Source organism: Scyliorhinus canicula, chromosome 13 (assembly GCF_902713615.1).
Source record: "Scyliorhinus canicula chromosome 13, sScyCan1.1, whole genome shotgun sequence".
In the NCBI taxonomy this organism is placed as follows: domain Eukaryota; kingdom Metazoa; phylum Chordata; class Chondrichthyes; order Carcharhiniformes; family Scyliorhinidae; genus Scyliorhinus; species Scyliorhinus canicula.
In genome coordinates, this window is record NC_052158.1 from 126,715,945 (window position 1) to 126,738,278 (window position 22,334).

The 22,334-nt window shown below is 50.3% G+C and overlaps 1 protein-coding gene across 2 annotated transcripts in view; it reads left to right on the forward strand.

The window, feature by feature from the left end:
- The first annotated feature begins 518 nt into the window (after nt 1-518).
- LOC119975487 (cell wall protein DAN4-like) overlaps nt 519-22,334 on the forward strand; it is an 82,075-nt gene continuing 60,259 nt past the window's right edge. For both annotated transcript variants that reach the window (XM_038815218.1, XM_038815219.1), the window contains exon 1: nt 519-616. In XM_038815218.1, the coding sequence (XP_038671146.1) occupies nt 541-616 (76 nt within the window). In that variant the 5' untranslated portion in view covers nt 519-540. The remainder of the gene's footprint in view (nt 617-22,334) is intronic.

The following is a 22,334-nucleotide window of genomic DNA, read 5'->3' on the forward strand; positions in this document are numbered from 1 at the left end:
GCTTGCAGCTTAAATGGAGTTGATAGGTTGAATGGCATCTTGTGCTGCAGCCATTCGATGATTCCAATCCATGTTTATTGGGTCATGCATCCTCTCCCTGCTCCCCCCCCCCCCCACCCCACCTCCGCAAAATCAAAATTAGAGGCCTTTCTTTGATCTCAATTTTACACCTTAGTTTAAGTTTTTTTTCAAGCAATAGTATTTATTCAATTGAAACAGGAAGTTGTGCATTCAATTGTTTTTAATCCCCTATTTCTATTATCTTATAACTCGTCTAAACTTTCATTGTAAATACTGATGCATCAACATTAGAAATCTATCCATAATTTACTATGATCACCTCTGAAATGTGAGAAGTTAAATAAACCCGGAAACAACTACCAGAAAAAAAATACGAACTGGGTAAAAATAAGTGGGAGGAATGTTCATCCACACTGAAGGCTGGCAGCTTTGCCAAGTTATTTGTTTTCAGCAAGTTAGTGTAGGCTGCAATAACATCAATAACATCGCATACAAGGCTACAAGGAAGCATACAGCAACATGGGGAGAGCAGCAACATGGACATATCCCTTTCTTTTACTAGTTATCGGTGACTCAATTTATGGGCAGAATACAAGTAAGCAAATCTGATATCCTTATTACCTGTCATTGTTTATGGACAGTAAACATCAAGGGATGATTTTCCCTGGGCGTTAGGTAAATTAGAGTTGGGTTCTTTATATAATAGTGCACTGTTTGGTAAACTGTGATTTCAGTTGGTTAAACTTCAATGCGCAATAATGACATTGTATCTCAATGGTAGAGAACATGCACTCTGGGCGAGATTCTCCCAAAACGGGAGAAATCGTAAAGCTGCCGTAAAACCCGGGCGGGTTTTACGGCAGCGCGCCCCTTCCCGACGGGGGACCGATTCTGGTCCCCGGTCGGGGCTAGCAGCCCGACGCCGTAGGCTCCGGCAAGACGGGCTTAACGAAAATCGTTAAGCCCGCTTACCGGAGTTAGCGCCGGCTGACGCGTCATATGACGTCAGCCGCGCATGCGCAGTTTGGAAGACTCCAACCCGTGCATGCGCGGGTGACGTCATCGCGTTTTTGCGCGAAACCCGCGCATGCGCGGGCCGGGTTGCCCCTCAGCCGCCCCGCGAATGGATACTGCGGGGCGGCGGAAGGACAAGTAGTGCGCGGGCATCGGGCCCGCTGCCCGCGATCGGTGCCCTCCGATCGCGGGCCCATGGCACCCTTGGCACGGCCGTGGTACTGCCGTGGTACTGCCGTGCCAATTGGTGCCATGGTTATAAAAAGCGAGTTTGTGACGCCGTTTTTACGAACGGCAAGACCAGGTGTGTTTGCCGTTCATGAAAACGGCGGAAAGGGCTGGGACTTCGGCCCATCTAACAGCTGAGAATCGCTGCCGGCCGTAAAAAAACGGCGGCAGCGATTCGGGTCGGGACTTCGGCGGGGGGGGGGGAGAATAGCGGGAGGGCGGCAAAAATGTCGGGAAGGCCCTCCCGCTATTCTCCCACCCGTCGTGGGGGGGCGGCGAATTGCACCCTCTATGTCTGGTAAATAAAAACTGCAGATTTCATAATGGCCCAGAGTTTCTGGTCTGCAGCAAAGCAAGGGCCCATGCCACCGTCAATAAAGTTAACCCTGTTGAGAAATCTAATAATCTTTCTGGTGAGAATTTATATTTCTCTATTAATGTGATTCTTTGAACTGGTTCTAATGTAAGTATGTCCTTGCATAAGTGATCAAAACTGCACACAGTACTCTCGGTCCAGTCTCACCATTGCCCTGTACAGTTGTAGTAAGTCAACCCCACTTTATATTCCATCCTCTCTGCAAACAAAACTGACATTCCCTTTTTTAAGAAAACCCAGTTCCACCTGACTGAACAAGTAGCATTTTTAATGTGGTTTCCAGCATTGATGTGGGCGGGGAAACGCTGAAATTCCACTATTGTGACTAATTGCAGCGTTCTTCACTGGGGAATTCCAAATATGGAGCTGGAGCGATGGCATCAGACCATCCAAGCAGCCAAACACATTGAAGTATTTTCATAGATGCCGAAACAAGAAACAAAGAGCTGTGGAATGAAATAACTTTTGTTATGAACCCCCCTGATGTTAAATGCCAGAGTATCCCAAAACCCGGAAGGATAGCTTAGGACACTAGTTTTTTATGATGTATATTTTCAATTTGATACACTGCGAGGAAACGTATGTGAACCAGGGAGGAATAATCCTGTCATTGTGTGAACAATTTATAAAGAATATTTATTAACTTTAAAGAAAAAGGAGTTGACTTCTGGTCGGCGAGCGAAGCGGTCGCAGGGAGAGGGGCTCCCGCAAGCGGCAGAGAGCAGGGAAGGGACCCCCCCGGGCAGGCCGGTCGGCGGAGGATCATCGGCGGCGGGGCTTGGTGGCGGCGGCGGCGACGGGGCTTGGTGGCGGCAGCGGCGGCGGTGGCGACAGAGGGACTCGGCGGCAGCGGGGCTTGGCGGCAGCGGCGGCGACAGCTGGGCTTGGCGGCAGCGGCGGGGCTTGACGGCGGCAGGTCCAACCCGGTCCAACCCCCCCCCCCCTCACGCAGGCCAGGAGCGGTGCGGCAGCGGCAGGCCCTCCCCCCCCCCCCCCAACACAGGCCAGGAGCGGTGCGGCAGCGGCAGGCCCTCCCTCCCCCCCAACGCAGGCCAGGAGCGGTGCGGCAGCGGCAGGCCCTCCCTCCTCCTCCCCCCCCTTCTCCTCCCCCCCAACGCAGGCCAGGAGCGGTGCGGGACCGAAGGGGGGGCCAAGCCGGAGGCAGCGACCAGGAGGTCGCGGGGTGCAAAGTGCGGCAGCGGGGACGACCCCCCCCCCCCAACCGGCAGCAACCACCACGTGGCAAGAACAAAGGGACTGGGCAAAAGCCTCTCTCTCTCTCTCCTGGGTGAGTGAGGAGAAAGGAAGGGGGAGAGAAAACAAAAACAAAAAGACCTATATTTCCGTTTTTTAAAAAAAACCCAAAAGAAAACTGGTAAAGAGAAAGGGGGGAGTATATACTATTTTCTCTCTTTTTACACTCGCTCCCAGCAAAAGTAAGCCCATCGGAGAGGAGTTGCATGAAAGCGGGGAGGGGGAGAGAAAATAATTAAGAAATAAATAAATAAAATAGAGGGGTAAAGGAAAGAAGGGGGGGGGAAAAATAAATTTAAAAAAAGAATAATAATAAATAAAATAAAAATAGGGTGCGGAAAAGGGGGGAAAAGAAAAACAAGGGGAGAAGAAAAGATGAAAGGGAAGGGGGAGAAAAAAATGCCAGAAGGGAGCCAAGAGAAAGGGGGCACCAGAATTAGACGGGGCAAAGGGCAAGCCAACTCGGGCGAACGAATCAGCACACGAAGCGGCGGGAAGGATGTATCGCAGCATCAAAAAGAGCTGGACAGACAGGTGCCCTCTCCCCTAGGGTTAGAGGGGGGCGTGAATTGGAAGGCAGCCTTTGCCGAGGTGGTGAGGGAGCAGCTGCAGGCAATCAAGGCAGAGTTGAAAGCGGACGGAGAGGCCGCAGTACAGACAGCAGTGGCCAGGGCCATGTCAGGGGTGCAGCAGGCTCTGACCAGATTGGAGGAGAAAGTGGATGCCCAAGGGGAGAAACTGGAAGCCCATGAGGCAACCATTAAAGAGCTGGAGAAAGCAGCGACCGACGCGAGCGACCGGGTCACGGCCCTGGAGAGGGAAGTGGCGAGACTGGGTGCAACACAGGGGAGCCTGAAGCGCAGGGTAGACGACCAGGAGAACAGCTCGCGAAGGCAAAATGTTAGCATAATGGGCCTGCCAGAGGGGATCGAGGGCGGAAACCCCACAACATTCGTGGCTGCGATGCTGGGCTCCTTAGTGGGGGGGACACTTTTCCCACCCCACCGGAAGTGGACAGAGCCCATCGGTCACTGCGCCCGAAGCCCAAGACAGGGGAACAACCGAGAGCAGTCATAGCCAAACTGCACCGGTACCGGGATAGGGAGACAATCCTGCGCTGGGCCAAGGAAAATAGAGCCTGCAAATGGAACGGGCACGCCATCCGAGTCTACGAGGATCTTGGATCGGACATAACTAAGAGACGGGCTGAGTTCAACAGAGCGAAAGCAGCTCTCTACAAAAGCAAAGTGCGTTTTGGTATGCTGTACCCAGCAAAACTCTGGGTCACATACCAAAACAAGGAATATTTCTTTACAGCCCCTGCTGAGGCGAATAGGTTCGTCGAGGAGCACGGGCTGGAAAAACGCCATGGGAGGTAGGGACGAGGGGCCCATGGCAAGGAGAAACGACATGCCGACGGGGGGGTGGGGAGGGGCGAGGCAAAGCCAGCCCCCTCCCCCCCCGGCAGGAACACCCAGAACAAAAAACAACCCACAGCCCAAGGGACCGCTCCAGGTGGGAGGCCAGGCCCCAGCACGAGGGAACGGGAGTATTGGAGAAGGGAGAGGAGAAGCGAGACAGCAACCTCCGAGAGGGGAGCCACTGCGCTAGCAGGAAAGCTAGCGACGGGGGCACACAACAAAGCAGGGCCGCAGCGCACCCCAAACAGGGGGGAAGGCGCCAGGCAGGGGAGGGGGGGGGATCACCCATCAAAGACAGGAGAGCAAATGGGGACAGGAATAGGGGATAGAGGGGCAAAGGAGGGGTATACAGGGGAGGGGGGAAAAGGGAGAGAGCGGGGGGGGGGGGCACTCGGGGTGCGAGAGACCAGGGAGGGGAAATGCAGGGACAAAGGGACAAAAGAGGCCAGAAAAGGAACAGGGCCACAAAGTGCCACAACCAAGGGCCCGAAACAGGGAACCGCTGCAAGCACCCACCCAGGACGGTCTGTGAGCGAAGAGGCCCCCCGGAGTGCAGGGGACTACCTCCGTGGCGGACACACAGTGGACGGCCATGGCGGGTGCCCCCGGGACAAGGGGAAACCCCGGAGCGCAGAGACCCGACCGCATGGGGAGAGCAGTGATAGTGGCCATCCTGGACAGCCCCCTAACAAAGGGAAACCCCAGAGGGCAGGGGCGCATCCACCGGACAAATATGGTTAATCCCACAGGAGCGAGGGGGCAGAAACCCCCCACCAGGATAGTCACCTGGAACGTAAGGGGACTTAACGGCCCAGTGAAGAGATCTAGAGTCCTCACCCACCTCAGAAACATGAGGGCCGACATAGTCTTCCTCCAAGAGACGCACCTGAGGGAGCAGGACCAACTGCAGGTAAGAAAGGGCTGGGTGGGACAAACCTATCATTCCTGTTATGGGACAAGGGCCAGGGGGGGTGGCGATCCTGATTGGCAAGAGGACAATGTTTAGGGCGACAAAGACGGTTACAGACCCAGGGGGGCGGTATGTCATGGTCAGCGGGGCCCTGGATGGGGCGCCGGTAGTTCTAGTCAACGTGTACGCGCCCAACTGGGACGACACGAGCTTCATCCAAAAGACCATGGCAGAAATCCCGGACATAGCGACGCACTGACTAATCATGGGGGGGGACTTCAACTGTGTACAGGATCCAAAGACGGACAGATCAAACCCCAGAACGGGGAAAACCTCAAACATGGCAAGGGAACTTAGTCACTATATGGAGCAGATGGGAGCAGTGGACCCTTGGAGATTCGCCCACCCGGGGGAGAAAGAATTCTCTTTCTCCTCCCCAGTACACAACGTGTACACCAGAATTGACTTCTTTGTGGTGGGGAAAACGGTGCTTCCAGGGATAGACAAGGTGGAATACTCCGCAATTGTGATATCAGATCACGCCCCACATTACATGGACGTGCGGCTGGAGACGGGAAGGGCCCAGCGCCCCACATGGAGGTTGGACGGTGCCTTACTAGCTGACAAGGCCTTCAGCGAAAGGATAGCGCGGGCTATAGCGGAATACACGGAGAACAACCAAAACGGGGAGGTCTCATCCTCCACGTTCTGGGAAGCGCTTAAGGCCATACTAAGAGGGGAAATCATTGCCTACAAAGCGCAAAGAGATAGGGAGGAAAGGGTGGCTAGGCAGAAGCTGGTCGACTCCATACTGGAGGGAGACCGTAAATACTCCGAGGCCCCGACCGTAGAGCTCCTGGCGGAGAGAAAAGAATTACAAAGGAACTTTGACCTACTCTCCACCAGGAAAGCAGTACACCAACTCCGCCAGGCACGCGGGGCCCTGTACGAACACGGAGACAAAGCCAGCCGCTTGTTGGCACACCAGCTGAGAAAGCAGGCAGCCAGCAGAGAAATTGCACAAATCAGAGGTACCAGAGGCACGTGGGAAACAGAACCAGAGAGGATTAACGAAACCTTCAAGGCCTTCTACCAAGAGCTGTACACCTCAGAGCCCCCAACGGGGAAGGCTGGGCTGAACCGGTTTCTTGATGGACTGGACATACCAGTCGTGGGAGAGGGCAGAAAACGGGATCTGGAAGCACCACTAGCACTGGGAGAGATCATGGAGAGCATTAGCTCCATGCAGACGGGGAAGGCGCCGGGACCAGACGGATTCCCGGCGGACTTCTACAAAAAATTCGCGACAGCGCTGGCCTCGCACCTGCGGGAGATGTTCACAGACTCGCTAGTTAGGGGCACACTGCCACCCACGTTAGCACAGGCCTCAATCTCGCTGATACCTAAGAAAGACAAAGACCCAACGGAATGTGGGTCATACAGACCCATATCTCTGCTGAACGCAGACGCCAAAATACTGGCCAAAATCCTAGCCAAAAGGCTAGAAGACTGTGTACCTGAGGTGGTCACAGAGGACCAGACGAGCTTCGTCAAAGGTAGACAGCTCACCTCGAACATCAGGCGCCTGCTGAACGTGATAATGACCCCCTCCGGGGAGAGAACACAAGAGGTGATCGTCTCCCTGGACGCAGAAAAGGTCTTCGACAGAGTTGAATGGAAATACCTCATAGAGGTACTGGAGCGGTTCGGGCTGGGAACAGGGTTCACCGCTTGGGTAAAGCTCCTATACAACGCTCCCATGGCGAGTGTACGGACCAACAATACCAACTCCCAATACTTCCAGCTGCACAGGGGCACCAGACAAGGATGCCCACTGTCCCCGCTGCTGTTCGCACTAGCAATCGAACCGCTAGCAATCGCGCTCAGGGCAGCAAAAAATTGGAGGGGGATCCGAAGGGGAGGTAGAGAGCACAGAGTCTCACTCTATTCCGATGATCTGCTCCTCTATATCTCGGACCCACAAAGCAGCATGGACGGAATCATCGCACTCCTGAAAGAGTTTGGAGCCTTCTCGGGCTACAAACTCAACATGAGCAAAAGCGAGATCTTCCCAGTACACCCGCAAGGGGGGGGGGGGGGGGGAGGGGGGGCAGCACTAAAGGGGCTGCCGTTCAAACAAGCCTGACATAAATTCCGCTACCTGGGGATCCAAATAGCCCATGACTGGAAAGGGATCCACAAATGGAACCTCACCAGCCTGACGGAGGAAGTTAAAAAGGACCTGCAAAGATGGAACACACTCCCGCTCTCCCTCGCGGGGAGAGTCCAGACGATCAAAATGAACGTACTGCCCAGGTTCCTCTTCCTGTTTAGATCCATTCCGATCTACATCCCCAAGGCCTTTTTCAAAGCGCTGGACAAACTTATCATGGCGTTCGTATGGGGGGGGGGGGGGGGGGATAAAAATGCTAGGATCCCAAAGAAGGTCCTACAAAAAACAAAATCCAGGGGGGGGCTAGCCCTCCCGAATCTACAATTCTACCACTGGGCGGCAACAGCCGAGCGAGTAAGGGGATGGATCCAGGAGCCAGAAGCCGAGTGGGTGCGTGCGGAAGAGGCCTCCTGCATGGGAACCTCCCTCCGGGCCCTCGCCACGGCAGCACTCCCATCCCACCCAAAAAACACTCCAGCAGCCCAGTGGTGACAGCCACCCTCCAATCCTGGAACCAACTGCGGCAGCAATTTGGCCTGTACAAAATGTCGGACAAGGCTCCCATCTGCAACAACCATAGGTTCAAACCAGCACTGACTGACGCCACCTTCAAAAGGTGGAGACAGGACGGGGGGACACTGACAGTCAGGGACCTATACACGGACGACAGGATCGCAACACTGGACGAACTGACAGAGAAATTTCAGCTAGCTGGGGGGAACGAGCTACGGTACCTGCAGCTCAAAAACTTCCTACGAAAGGAGACAAGGACGTACCCAAAACCGCCACGACAGACACTACTGGAAGACCTACTGGACGCAAGTATCCTAGAGAAAGGGAACTGTAGTGACATGTATGGCCGACTGGTAGATAGGGACGACACCGTACTGGACGCAACAAGAAGGAAATGGGAGGACGACCTGGGGATGGAGATAGGGTGGGGACTCTGGAGCGAAGCACTGCATAGGGTCAACTCCACCTCCTCGTGCGCAAGGCTCAGCCTGACGCAACTAAAAAGTGGTACATAGAGCCCACTTAACGAGAAACCGTATGAGTAGGTTCTTCCCGGAGGTGGAGGACAGATGCGAGCGGTGCCAAAGAGGCCCGGCCAACCACGCCCACATGTTCTGGTCTTGCCCCAGACTTGTGGAGTACTGGACAGCCTTCTTCGAGGCTATGTCCAAAGTGGTGGGGGTGAGGGTGGAGCCATGCCCGATAGTGGCGGTCTTCGGGGTTTCAGACCAGCCAGATCTATTCCTGGGGAGGAGGGCGGACGCCCTTGCCTTTGCCTCCCTGATCACCCGCCGTAGAATCCTGTTTGGCTGGCGGTCAGCAGCACCGCCCAGAGCTGCAGACTGGCTGTCCGACCTCTCGGAATCTCTCCAAATGGAGAAAATCAAATTCGCCATCCGAGGGTCGGACGACGGCTTCCACAGAACGTGGGAGCCATTCATGCAACTGTTCCGGGACCTGTTTGTGGCCAACGTACAAGAGGAAGAATAGTCGGGTGGCCAAGAATCAGGGGAAAATGGACGGGAATCGGGGGAGGGTAGCCGGGGGGGGGGGTTACAGGCTCGTTATGGGGGTTTGCTGGCAAGCCAAGGCCCAAAACCAAACTATAAATAAATGCCTATAAACATGTGCCTCGGCCATATTGGGGAATGTAAAATATGTATGCTGGCTAAAGGGGGCGGCCACAATTGTTGTTATGAAGATGCTTACCTGTAAATATTCATGTTAAATTTTTGTGTTTTCTTTTTTTTTTCTCTCTAATAATTTGTAATTTGTCATATATAAAATATGAAAACTCAATAAAACCATTTATAAAAAAAAACTTTAAAGAAAAAAACGCACTCCAAGAACGACTATAATACGCACAACACGTAAGTACACTAATGGCAATGCACACACAGTATTACAGGAAATTACCCCTGGATTCAACTGCCACGTTCCCTGAAACTCTAAGATGCTCCTTTGTTCCCAAATAACATTCAATATTATGGTACCCAAGAAGCTAAATCCTGCAAATAATTACTGCACGCACGTTATGTAGCCAGATTTGGGAAAACCCAATTCCTAATTAGTTGCTGTACTAACATTTACCTGCATGCTAGCCTTGAGTGATTCATGCACGAGAACACACAGAACCCTCTGCACCTCAGAGCTCCGCAATCTCTCACCTTTTTGGAAAATATGTTTTTTTTATTATTCTGCTAAAATGGACAATTTCACTTTTTCCCACATTCTACTCAATTTGCCAGATATTTGCCTACTCAGCTAACCTATTTGTATCCCTTTGCCGTCTTATTGTGTCTTCTTCACAACTTACTGTCCTACCTATCTTTGTGCCATCAGCAACTTTAGCAATCAAATCTTTAGCCCCTTCATCCAAATCATTTATATAAATTGTAATGACTTGAGGCCCAGTATTGATCTGTGTTGCGCACCACTCATCACATCCTGCCAACCAGAAAATGGTCTATTTATGCCTCCTCTGTGTTTCCTGTTAACTAGCCAATTTTATTTCTATGTTATCCCCTGCACTGTGAGCTTCTATTTTCTGATGTGGCACCTCATCAAATGCCTTCTGCAAATTTAAGTACAGTACATCCACCAGTTCCCCTTCATCCACAGCGCCTTCTTCAGTGAACAATCTTGACACCCGACACTCTAATCATCAAAAGTCGATCTGACTCAACCTTGCAAAAATTCAATGATCTAGCCCCTACTGCTCTGTGGGGTACAGAATTCCAAAGACTAATGCTCCTCTCAGAGAAGAAATTCTTCCTCATCTTGATCTTAAATTGGAGAAGCTTTATTTTTAAACTGTGTCCCCTAGTTTTAGATTCTCCCACGAGAGAAAACATCACCTCAGCATCTACCTTGTCAAGCCCCATCAGAATGTTGTACGTTTCAATAAGGTTGTTGCATTTGGTCCTTTGTACTTTACGAAGGAACTCACCAAACACTTCGACTTGTCCAAACCAGAATATTTTATTGAGTCTCGTGTGGTAAGATAGCAATCTGATACAGAGCACATTATCATGGAGTCAGCTAACTACTCCTCTGGAACTTGCACCTTGCACTAACCATTCATATGTATGTCTTATTACCCTCTCAATCTTCTTCTGAAGATGCCCGGATATGTCTCCCTTTATATCCGAGTCGCAGGTCACATGACCTTGGTCTAGAGACCGCTTGGTGTGTCTGTACACTATCCACACGCATGTCACCACAAAGGTCATCTTTCATTTTTCTCCAACATGCACAGGCTCAGCACAATACGGTAGCACAGTGATTAGTGCTGTTGCTTCACAGTGCCAAGGTCCCAGGTTCGATTCCTGGCACCCTACCTAGGCCCATGCCCCCACCCCATCTCCATAACCCAGTAACCTAACCTAACCTGTTGGACACTAAGGGACAATTTAGCATGGCCAATCCACCTAATTTGCACATCTTTGGATTGTGAGAGCAAACCTGAGCACCCGAAGGAAGCCCATGGAGATACGGGGGGAAAGTTTAAACTCCATACAGAGAGAGTCACCCGAGGCCAGAATTGAACCAGGTCCCTGTCGCTGTGAGGCAGGACTGCTAACCACTGTGCTACCGTGCCATCCAAACTCCATCAAACTGATTCTACATTTTTTCGATCTCAGATCCTCTATCACCAATGTGGTGATCTCATCCCATATTAAGACTGCTGCCCCACCTCCCTTTTATTTTTGCCTATCCCTCCTAAATGTCAAATATACTTGGATATTCAATTCCCAATGGAATGAATGAAATGAAATGAAAATCGCTTATTGTCACAAGTAAGCTTCAAATGAAGTTACTGTGAAAAGCCCCTAGTCGCCACATTCCAGTGCCTGTTCGGGGAGGCTGGTACGGGAATTGAACCGTGCTGCTGGCCTACTTTGGTCTGCTTTCAAAGCCAGCGATTTAGCCCTGTGCTAAACCAGCCCCATGGTCACCCTGTAACCTTACCTCCATAATGGCAATGGAATCATTCCCATTTACCTCAATTTGATTCAATTTAATGAATGCAACGTGCATTCTGATAAAGTGCCTTTAATTCACCTTTTTAACCATTATTCTCTATTCTGATCCTTTTTGATGTTTGTCTATGCTTCGTCTATCTTCTATTTTGCTTTCTATTTTTCTACTTCGTTTTACCCTTTATTTCTGTCAGATCTACGTTCCCTCCCTAGTTCCAATTCCCTAGCCAATCTAATTTAAACTCTCCCCAACAGAAGGAGCAAACCTCTCTGCAAGGGTATTAATCCTGGTCCAGCTAAAATGCAGCCCCTCTATCACCTGCCCCAGAATCAGTCCCAGTGCCTCATAATTCTGATGCCTCCCAGTTCTCCAAACATACGTTAAATTCTAATTTTTCCTATTTCTATGCTCACGAGGGCATAGGACTGGAAGTAATTCTGAGGTTAGTGCTTTAAAGGCCCAGCTTTTCAATCTCCTTCCTAGCTCCCTGAAATTTGCTTTCAGGACGTCTTCCACTTCCTGAATAAGTCACTTGCACCAATGTAGACCATGACTTCTGGCTATTTCCTCGCCCCCAGAAGAATATCCTACGGCTACTGATGCACTATCAATTGCGATGAGACGAGAGTAGAGAGTATTCGAGGTTTTATTACGCAGAGATGTGGAGCCTCCCACAGCTGTTGCCAAAATGGCTGCAGCTCGGAGAGCCCACACATATATACTCCACCTACTGGGCGGAGCCAGCAGGCAGGGATCTACCCCCGTACCTGTAGTACAAAGGCCTTACCATAACACCCTCGTATGCAGTATACACAATACAACAGTGGTGACTACCACATTCACCTGCTGTTAAAAAAAATTCCAGTGGGGGTGGTGGGAAACTATTTATAGACAGGTTGTCTAAAATTTTAGAAAGAGTTCACAAATTTAGATCATCAGGCACCTTGATCCGGCATTGCGAGCGCCGCAGTTCTGGTGATGATTCAGGCGTCGGTTTGGTCGTCGGTGACTCCGGGAGAATGTCAGCCTCATCTTCATCCCCGGGTGGGACCAAGGGGAGGATGGATCGTCCTCGAATGGGGGCTGTGGTGGGGTGCGCTGGGGTGGGGAGGTGGGGGGGGAGGGTGGCACGGGGGCAGGGGGGTGGGTTTGTGGGGACCCAGCTGGCGCCAGGTCCCTGAGGGAGACTGTGTCTTGGCGGTGGTCGGGGTACGCTACTTAGGCGTACTGCGGGTTCGCGTGGAGTAGCTGTACCCTCTAAACCTCCGCCTTGTGGAGCTGCATGTGTTTGCGGAGGAGAATGGGTCCTGGAACTGCCAGCCATGTTGTGAGCCTAACCCTGAGGTGGACTTCCTGGGGAAGGCAAAGAAATGCTCATGGGGAGTTTCGTTAGTCGCAGTGCACAGGAGCGACCCAATGGAGTGGAGGGCGTCGGGGAGGACCTCCTGCCAGCGGGAGGCAGGGTGAATTCTGGACAGTCGGGCCAGCTGGACAGCCTTCCATTCTCCCGCTCCACCTGCCCGTTTCCCCAGGGGTTGTAGCTGGTCGTCCTGCTCAAGGCAATGCCCCTGTTGAGCAGGTACTGGCGCAGCTCATTGCTCATAAATAAGGATCCCTGGTCGCTGTGTACGTAGGCGGGGAAACCGAACAGAGCGAAGATGGCGTTGAGGGCTTTGATGATGGTGGCAGACGTCATATCGGGGCTTGGGATGGTGAAGGGGAATCTGGAATATTCGTCGACCACATTAAGAAAGTACGTGTTGCGGTCGGTGGAGGGGAGGGGCCCTTTGAAGTCCACGCTGAGGCGTTCAAAGGGGTGGGAGGCCTTCACCAGGCGCACACGGTCTGGCCGGTAGAAGTGCGGTTTACACTTTGCACAGACCTGGCAGTTTCTGGTGATAGCCCTGACTTCCTCGATGGAGTAGGGCAGATTGCGGGCCTTTATGAAATGATAAAAGCGGGTGACCCCTGGGTGACCAAGATCGTCATGCAGGGTGCGGAGTCGGTCCACTTGTGCACTGGCACATGTACCTCGGGATAGGGCATCGTGGGGCTCGTTGAGCTTACCGGGGCGATACAAAATCTCATAATTGTAGGTGGAGAGCTCGATCCTCCACCTCAAGATCTTATCATTTTTGATCTTACCCCGCTGTGTGTTGTTAAACATGAAGGCAACCGACCGTTGGTCAGTGAGGAGAGTTAATCTGCTGGCGGCCAGGTAATGCCTCCAATGCCGCACAGCTTCAACGATAGCTTGGGCCTCCTTTTCGATGGAGGAGTGCCAAATTTCGGAGGCGTGGAGGGTGCGGGAAAAGAATGCCACAGGTCTGCCTGCCTGGTTGAGGGTGGTGGCCAGAGTGACGTCTGATGCATCGCTCTCGACTTGGAAGGGGAGGGTCTCCTCAACTGCGTGCATCGCGGCCTTGGTGGTGTCGGCCTTGATACGGTTGAAGGCCTGGTGAGCCTCGGCCTTCAGTGGGAAAACGGTGGATTGGATGAGTGGGTGGGCCTTGTCCGCATAGTTAGGGACCCACTGGGCGTAGTACGAAAAGAACCCCAGGCATCGTTTGAGAGCCTTGGGGCAGTGGGGAAGGGGACACATGCGATCAGGGTCGGGCCCTAGAACTCTGTTCTGAACCACATAGCCGAGGATGGCTAATCGGTTCGTGCTGAACACACACTTCTCCTTGTTGTAGGTTAGGTTGAGGAATTAGGCGGTGTGGAGGAATTTGGAAAGGTTAGCGTCGTGGTCCTGCTGGTCGTGGCTGCAGACGGTGAGGTTTTTACAGGTATGGACAAGTGGCCCGCAGTCCGTACCGGTCAAACATTCGGTCCATCTCCTGTTGGAAGACCGAGACCCCGGTTAGTGACGCCAAAGGGAACCCTAAGGAAATGGTAAAGGCGGCTCTCCGCCTCAAATGCGGTGTACTGGCGGTCCGCATTGCGAATGGGGAGCTGGTGGTAGGCAGATTCCAGTTCCACTGTCGAGAAGACCCGGTACTATGCAATCTGATTGACCATATCAGATATGCGAGGGAGGGGGTACGCGTCGAGCTGCCTGTACCGATTGATGGTCTGACTGTAGCCAATGAACAGCCTGTTTTTCTCCCCAGTTTTTACAACTACCACTTGGGCTCTCCAGGGGCTGTTGTTGGCCTCGCTGATACCTTCCCGCAGCAGCCGCTGGACCTGCGACCTGTTGAAGGTCCTGTCCTGGGCACTGTACCGTCTGCTCCTGGTGGCAAAGGGTTTGCAATCCGAGGTGAGGTTCGCAAACAGGGAAGGTGAGTCGACCTTAAGGGTCGTGAGACCGCAGACAGTAAGGGGTGGTAGGGGCCCGCCAAATTTCAGGGTTAGGCTCTGGAGGTTGCACTGGAAGTCCAGGCCAAATAGCAAGGCAGCACGGACGTTGGGGAGGACATAGAGCCGGAAGCTGCTGAACTCTACGCCCTGGATGGTGAGGGTGGTGGTGCAATACCCCCGGATCGCCACGGAGTGGGATCCGGAGGCCAGGGAGATTCTCTGGTTGGTGGGTGGACCGTGAGGGAGCAGCGCCTTATCGTATCGGGGTGGATGAAGCTCTCAGTGCTCCCAGAGTCCAGAAGGCAGGATATCTTGTGCCCGTCGACCTTCACTGTCGTCGACACGGTCGCGAGGTTGTGCGGTCGGGACTGGTCGATGGAGGCCAGTCACGGCTGGTTGGCGGCGGTCGCCGGCGATGAGCGGCCCGATATGTCGCCAGTGCACGGTAGAGACCAATGCAAGCCCAGGGCCTGTAATTTCCATGTAGATGAGCCAGACAAGGAGGTCGGCTGCATGCAGTTGCATTTCGTGCAACTGAGTGGCCCCCATTAAGGTTACAGTGGGTATGAATGGGCACTCACTCGATATGGAGTTGGACAGTCACTCGATATGGAGTTGGTCTCCATGGTCTGCCAGTCATTAAGGTGGGAATTTAGACCCTGGATTTGACGGACAACCTATCTATGTGGGAGGACCTTTGGAGATCACAAGTTCTACGATGACCCCAGAGGTTTATGGGTGCCAGACGGTGCGCCTCCCGCTTATCATGGTAAAAGGCCATGGGAAAAGCCTGTTGGGTCATGACCAGTTGCTCCATCTGCAGCTGCAATGGCAGCACATCCTCCAGAGTTCCGGTGGTTTGGGCGAGGTGTTATGAAAACACAGCACAGTGTTCCAACCGGGATTGGGGTGGATAAAAGGGACTGTAGCCTGCACAATATTTCCGTGCCTGCCCTATTCACTATGCCTTGTTGGAAAAGGTGGAGACTGAGCTGGGTTATTTGAAATCTTTGGGCACCATCAGGGCAATCCAGTTCGCTGATTCGACAGCGCGGTGGTACCAGCAGCGTTGGTGGTTCCGGTCATGAAACCAGACAAAATGGGTCAATTATGCGGAGACTATAAATTAAAGGTAAACACGGCTTCACGGTTGGACTGCTACCCCATTCCCCCCACAGAAGATCTTTACGCAAAGTTCACAAAGCTTGATATGAGCCACACCTATTTGCTGCTCAAGTTGGATCCGGTCTCCCGCTAATGTGTCACCATCATTATGCACAGGGGCCTGTATGCGTATACATGGCTGTCTTTTGGATGCCCTCCACCTGTGCTATTTCTCAGTGCATATTGGAGAATATCCTGTGAGGGGTACCAAAGATTCCAAATGACCTACGTCAGTCTCAACCTTTTCAAGCAAGACATAGGGAATGGGGCAGGCATTGAGGTGTACTACAGTTGGCTGTTTTTTAGATGATGTGCTGGTCACTGGAACCTCTGAGCAAGAGCAATTGGAAAAGTTGGAGCTGTATTAAAATGGTTCTCTGAGCTGGTGTCTGCCTGTAGTGAGCGAAATGCCTATTTTATGTGAGGGAGATAGTCTACCTTCACTATTGTTGTCCACAAAGGTTCGCACCCCCGTCGCAAAGATGTGCGCCATCCAGCAGGCTCCCACCCCGACGGCCACCTCGTGTTGGCTCCCTTACACCTTCTTCTAAAAAAAGATCACGTAAGAGCCTGGGGCCAGCCGCAGGAAATGGCTTTTTAACGGGTGAAGAAGCAGTTGTCGTCTTATGGGTTACTGACCCATTCTGATCCTGTCAAAGCCTTTCCCATCACATGTCATGCTTCCCCCTCTGGTATCAGTGCAATCCTGTCCCACTGGAAAAAAATTGAAGGGAACGGCCAATCGTCTTTGCCTCCCATATATTGGTTGCAGTGAAAAGGAAATACATGCAGATCGAGAAGGGAGGCCAGGCAATGGTTTTTGCTGTGAAACCATAAATTCATCAATATGTCTATGGCCGCTACTTCACTAGAATTATGGATCCCTTCCTTGGGCTTTTCAAGGAGGATAAGGCAATTCTGCCTATTGCTTCCAGGCAAATCCAGCACTGGGTCCTATTACTCATCGCCTATCAATATTCTTTTGAACATAGGCTGGGGACCCAAATTGCAAATGCCGATGCACCGATACCTTTGTCAATTGGTCCCTTATTGCCCCTCATGATGGTTGAGGTAGTCCCAACTCTGAATTTCATAGACTCTTTGCCTGTCATGGAGTCACAGATCCGTGAGTGGACGCAGATGAAACCGATCCTATCAAAAATTTGGCACATGGCCTCATACGGTGGACAGCATCAACAGTGTGGTGTTCTTTGTGATTCTTGGTCTCAGGATGAATGTTGTCGTGTTCACAAAGACCACAAAAGTTAAGTTCATAAGCAAAGTTAACATTTATTTACACTACGTAAATTAAGTTTGACCACTTACTCCTAAAGTAAACCATAAGATAATCTATAATCCACACTCAACTACATTATTTTCAACACTTTATCTAAAATGTACTGCACTCTCTAGCTCTCCTCTCCAGCTCTCTCCAGTTCTCTCCCAGAGATCTGCAAGTCACTACTTTATATATTTCTGTAACTCGCTCCAACTAGTCGTTATCTACATCATTACATTAACCGTTTGTCATCTGTACATTTCCTATAATGTCACATCTCCCTTTCTTTGAGACAAAAAATTGGCCTAAATTCTTTCCAACGCATTTTTTTTTACATACATAGTGGATACTATGTTCATACATTACATGATTTGAAGGTATTGTACATATCATAATTTCAGTTTCTTTTGAGTTCCAGTCCTTAATATAGTTTACAAATGCAGTCTATTTGGTTATCTTCTCGTTTTTGTCAATCTTCTTAGTGCACTCATAGTGCCATCAGAGTTTTCTGTCATCTGTTCAGTTTGTGTAGTTGTTAATAATGCTGCTGGTAGGTCTATGTTGCGAAACAAGGTTTCTGGTTTTGTTAAATTCGGTTCTGGAAATTTCATTGAACTTTTAACTTTTAGTAAAGCTCATCTATTTCTTTGAAACAGTGTTCAAGCTTCAGTTTGCACTACATGTGACCTTGGTGATAATAATAATCGCTTATTGTCACAAGTAGGCTTCAATAAAGTTACTATGAAAAGCCCCTAGTCGCCACATTCCGGCGCCTGTTCGGGGAGGCCGGTACGGGAATTGAACCTGTGCTTCTGGCTTGTTCTGCATTACAAGCCAGCTGTTTAGCCCACTGTGCTAAACCAGCCCCAAACTACAACTTGGTGCAACTTCATTTTAGACTTTAGCTGCTTCTGACCAGCCACCATTTTGATTTTTTATCCTTACAATATCACCTTCTTTGAGTGGCGGTAACGGTTTTGCTTGCCTGTTGTAGTAAGCTTGCTGCTTGCATTGCTCCTGCCTGATACGTTGATGCATGAACTGTTCACCCTTGTTAGGAATGGTAATTGCAGGCAATGTTGTTCGAAGCTTCCTACCCATGAGCATTTAGGCAGGAGACAATCCTGACAATAACGGAGTTGCTCTATAACTTAAGAGCGCTAGCGACAAGTCCTTCTTGGCATCATACGCCTTCCTGAAGAGTTGCTTTATTATGCCAATGTCTTTTTTAGCTTTTCCGTTAGATTGGGGTTTAATGGACTGGAGGTTGTTGGAAGTTGTATGCCTCTGCAAAGGACAACCATTCCACGCTACTAAAATAAGGTCCATTATCCGTCATGACTTTGACTAGTATTCCGTGTCGAGAAAATACAGATTTTGCCACTCTTATCACTGAGTGAGCAATCAAATCTGACCAATGTCATTACTTCAGGATAGTTGGAGTAATAATTTATAATGATAAAATAATCATTTCCTCTGAAATCAAATATTGTTGGAGAGGACAGCGTGAAGCAGACTGATAAGCTTGAGGAGATACTTGTCAGGAAGGAAGATGTGTTGCGCGTTTTGAAAAACTTGAGGATAGACAAGTCCCTCGGGCCTGACGGGATATATTCCCAAGGATTCTATGGGAAGCAAGAAATGAAATTGCAGAGCCGTTGGCAATGATCTTTTCGTCCTCGCTGTCAACAGGGGTGGTACCAGAGGATTGGAGAGTGGCGAATGTCGTGCCCCTGTTCAAAAAAGGGAATAGGGATAACCCTGGGAATTACAGGCCAGTTAGTCTTACTTCGGTGGTAGGCAAAGTAATGGAAAGGGTACTGAGGGATAGGATTTCTGAGCATCTGGAAAGGCATTGCTTGATTAGGGATAGTCAGCACGGATTTGTGAGGGGTAGGTCTTGCCTTACAAGTCTTATTGAATTCTTTGAGGAGGTGACCAAGCATGTGGATGAAGGTAAAGCAGTGGATGTAGTGTACATGGATTTTAGTAAGGCATTTGATAAGGTTCCCCATGGTAGGCTTATGCAGAAAGTAAGGAGGCATGGGATAGTGGGAAATTTGGCCAGTTGGATAACAAACTGGCTAACCGATAGAAGACAGAGAGTTGTGGTGGATGACAAATATTCAGCCTGGATCCCAGTTATCAGTGGCGTACCGCAGGGATCAGTTCTGGGTCCTCTGCTGTTTGTGATTTTCATTAACGACTTGGATGAGGGATTTGAAGGGTGGGTCAGTAAATTTGCAGATGATACGAAGATTGGTGGAGTTGTGGATAGTGAGGAGGGCTGTTATCGGCTTCAAAGAGACATAGATAGAATGCAGAGCTGGGCTGAGAAGTGGCAGATGGAGTTTAACCTTGACAAGTGTGAGGTTGTCCATTTTGGAAGGACAAATCTGAATGCGGAATACAGGGTTAATGGTAGGGTTCTTGGCAATGTGGAGGAGCAGAGAGATCTTGGGGTCTATGTTCATAGTTCTTTGAAAGTTGCCACTCAAGTGGATAGAGCTGTGAAGAAGGCCTATGGTGTGCTAGCATTCATTAGCAGAGGGATTGAATTTAAGAGCCGTGAGGTGATGATGCAGCTGTACAAAACCTTGGTCAGGCCACATTTGGAGTACTGTGTGCAGTTCTGGTCACCTCATTTTAGGAAGGATGTGGAAGCTTTGGAAAAGGTGCAAAGGAGATTTACCAGGATGTTGCCTGGAATGGAGAGTAGGTCATACGAGGAAAGGTTGAGGGTGCTAGGCCTTTTCTCATTAGAACGGAGAAGGATGAGGGGCGACTTGATCGAGGTTTATAAGATGATCAGGGGAATAGATAGAGTAGACAGTCAGAGACTTTTTCCCCGGGTGGAACACACCATTACAAGGGGACATAAATTTAAGATAAATGGTGGAGATATAGAGGGGATGTCAGAGGTAGGTTCTTTACCCAGAGAGTAGTGGGGGCATGGAATGCACTGCCTGTGGTAGTAGTTGAGTCGGAAAATTTATGGACCTTCAAGCGGCTATTGGATAGGTACTTGGATTAGGGTAGAATAAGGGAGTGTAGGTTAACTTCTTAAGGGCAGCACGGTAGCATTGTGGATAGCACAATTGCTTCACAGCTCCAGGGTCCCAAGTTCGATTTCGACTTGGGTCACTGTCTGTGTGGAGTCTGCACATCCTCCCCGTGACTGCGTGGGTTTCCTCGGGGTACTCCGGTTTCCTCCCACAGTCCAAAGATGTGCAGGTTGGGTGGATTGGCCATGAAAAATTGTCCAAAATTCTATGATTAACCTAGGACAAAAGTTCGGCGCAACATCGTGGGCCGAAGGGCCTGTTCTGTGCTGTATTTCTCTATATCCATCCCAATCTTTGCCCATGGATTTGTGACAATCTCGCTTGCAACAAAGGTTTCTTTGCATTGAGATGGTTGATGTGTTTGACAGGCATTACACTCTTGCGCGTAGTGGTCAACATCACAATTGATGCTCGGCCAGTACACTAACTGTCTGGCACGTCTGCGATACTTTTCTATTCCTTGATGCCCTTCATGTCTCTTTTACATGATACTTTGTCTCAGGCAGGAGGGTTCTGACAATCCTGTCACCTTTTAGCAGGAATATATTTATCACTGTTAAATCAGCCTTAATGCTTTGAAAATTTTCCAATTAGGTTTTTATTACCCTTTGTAGAATTGGGTCTTTTTCAGTTTAATCTTTGATCAACTTTAGCTTTGCATCCGAAACGGGCAGCATGTCTGCAACGTGCTTCCACATTGCATACAATGTTGGATGTTGCCTCAGCACTATTGCTTGTGGCTCTCGATAACGCAGCCAAACTAATTCTTTGCCTTCAGCTTCATGCTGATATTCGTTGGTAGGCTGATTTATTTTCACCAAATTTAATTTAACGCATGCCTCTGCACCAATTAGCGAGGACTTGTTGTCGTCTGCAATTTCGAAGTCCAGTGGCATGGAGATGTCACCATTCTGCACCATGAGGCAGCAGGAGCCTGTGGTCATTATGGATTTGCCATTGTAATCTGTCAGTCGGCAGTTTGATTTTCTTATGTTTGGAGTGCTATGCACTTGTCTCAGATTGGTCTCAGTGAGTAAATTTGCAAGTGCACCCATGTCCAGCTTGAAAGGAACACTGGTGTGCCCTTTGCATTTAATGTCATTGTCCAATCTTTTATTAAGTTGAAAATTTGACAAATTTCTTTTTCATTTGTATCCAGTGTATCAACTCTGTTTACCAGGGACTTCCGGTGGCGGCTATAAAGGAGTAAGTCGCACATTTGGTGGCTCCCGCTCTGGTCGGACTTTTGGACCTTTCCCCCGTTTTTCTACCGGACTTGAATTGTAAAATGGATGCCAGTGCCAATTGTTTACTGAATTCCCACTTCGGTGCACGGAGAGAAGGACTAAAAGTGTTCGTAAGGGCAGAAACAAAAAGAAAAAGAAGACTTGGGCTTTGGCTGCAACAGAAGACAGCAAGGCGGAGGTTCGGACCTCTGGCTTGTCGACCCAGCAGTCTATGGAGCAGCTGATGCAAGTCATTCAGGAAGGCTTTGCTATGCAGAAGCGGGACTGCTTGGACCCGATAAAAGAGGCAATTGAGCGATTGGAGCGTAGATTGGACGCCCAGGAACGGACGCTGGGGCATACATCGCAGACATGTTTGTGAAGCTGCTGGGGTATGGGGCATTCTCCCGGCCCTTGGAGGTGGATAGGGCTCTCAGAGCACTCGCGAGGAAGCTGCGAATGGGAGACTCTCCGAGGGCTATGGAGGTGAGATTCCACAGGTTCTCGGATAAGGAGCGTATTCTGCAGTGGGCCAAGCAGACACGGAGCTGTAAATGGGACAACAGCATCCTGCGGGTTTACCAGGACCTGTGTGGAGAGGAGGCCAGGAGGAGAGCAGGCTTCAACCAGATCAGGTCGACCCTTTTTAAGAAAAAGTTGAAGTTTGGATTGTTATACCCAGCCCATCTCTGGGTCACACATGAGGATCAGCACTTCTACTTCGAGTCGCCTGAGGACGCATTGGACTTTGAGAAAAAGAAAGGGCTGGATTGAGAACTTTTGATCTTGGCTGTAACGTTCATGTTTTTGTTTTTTCTTTTTGTTTCTCTGTTTTTGTAAAAAGTTTTTTGTTTAGCGTTTCATGGAAGATGTTTGTGATGCCGTTTCCATTGATTTGGAACCA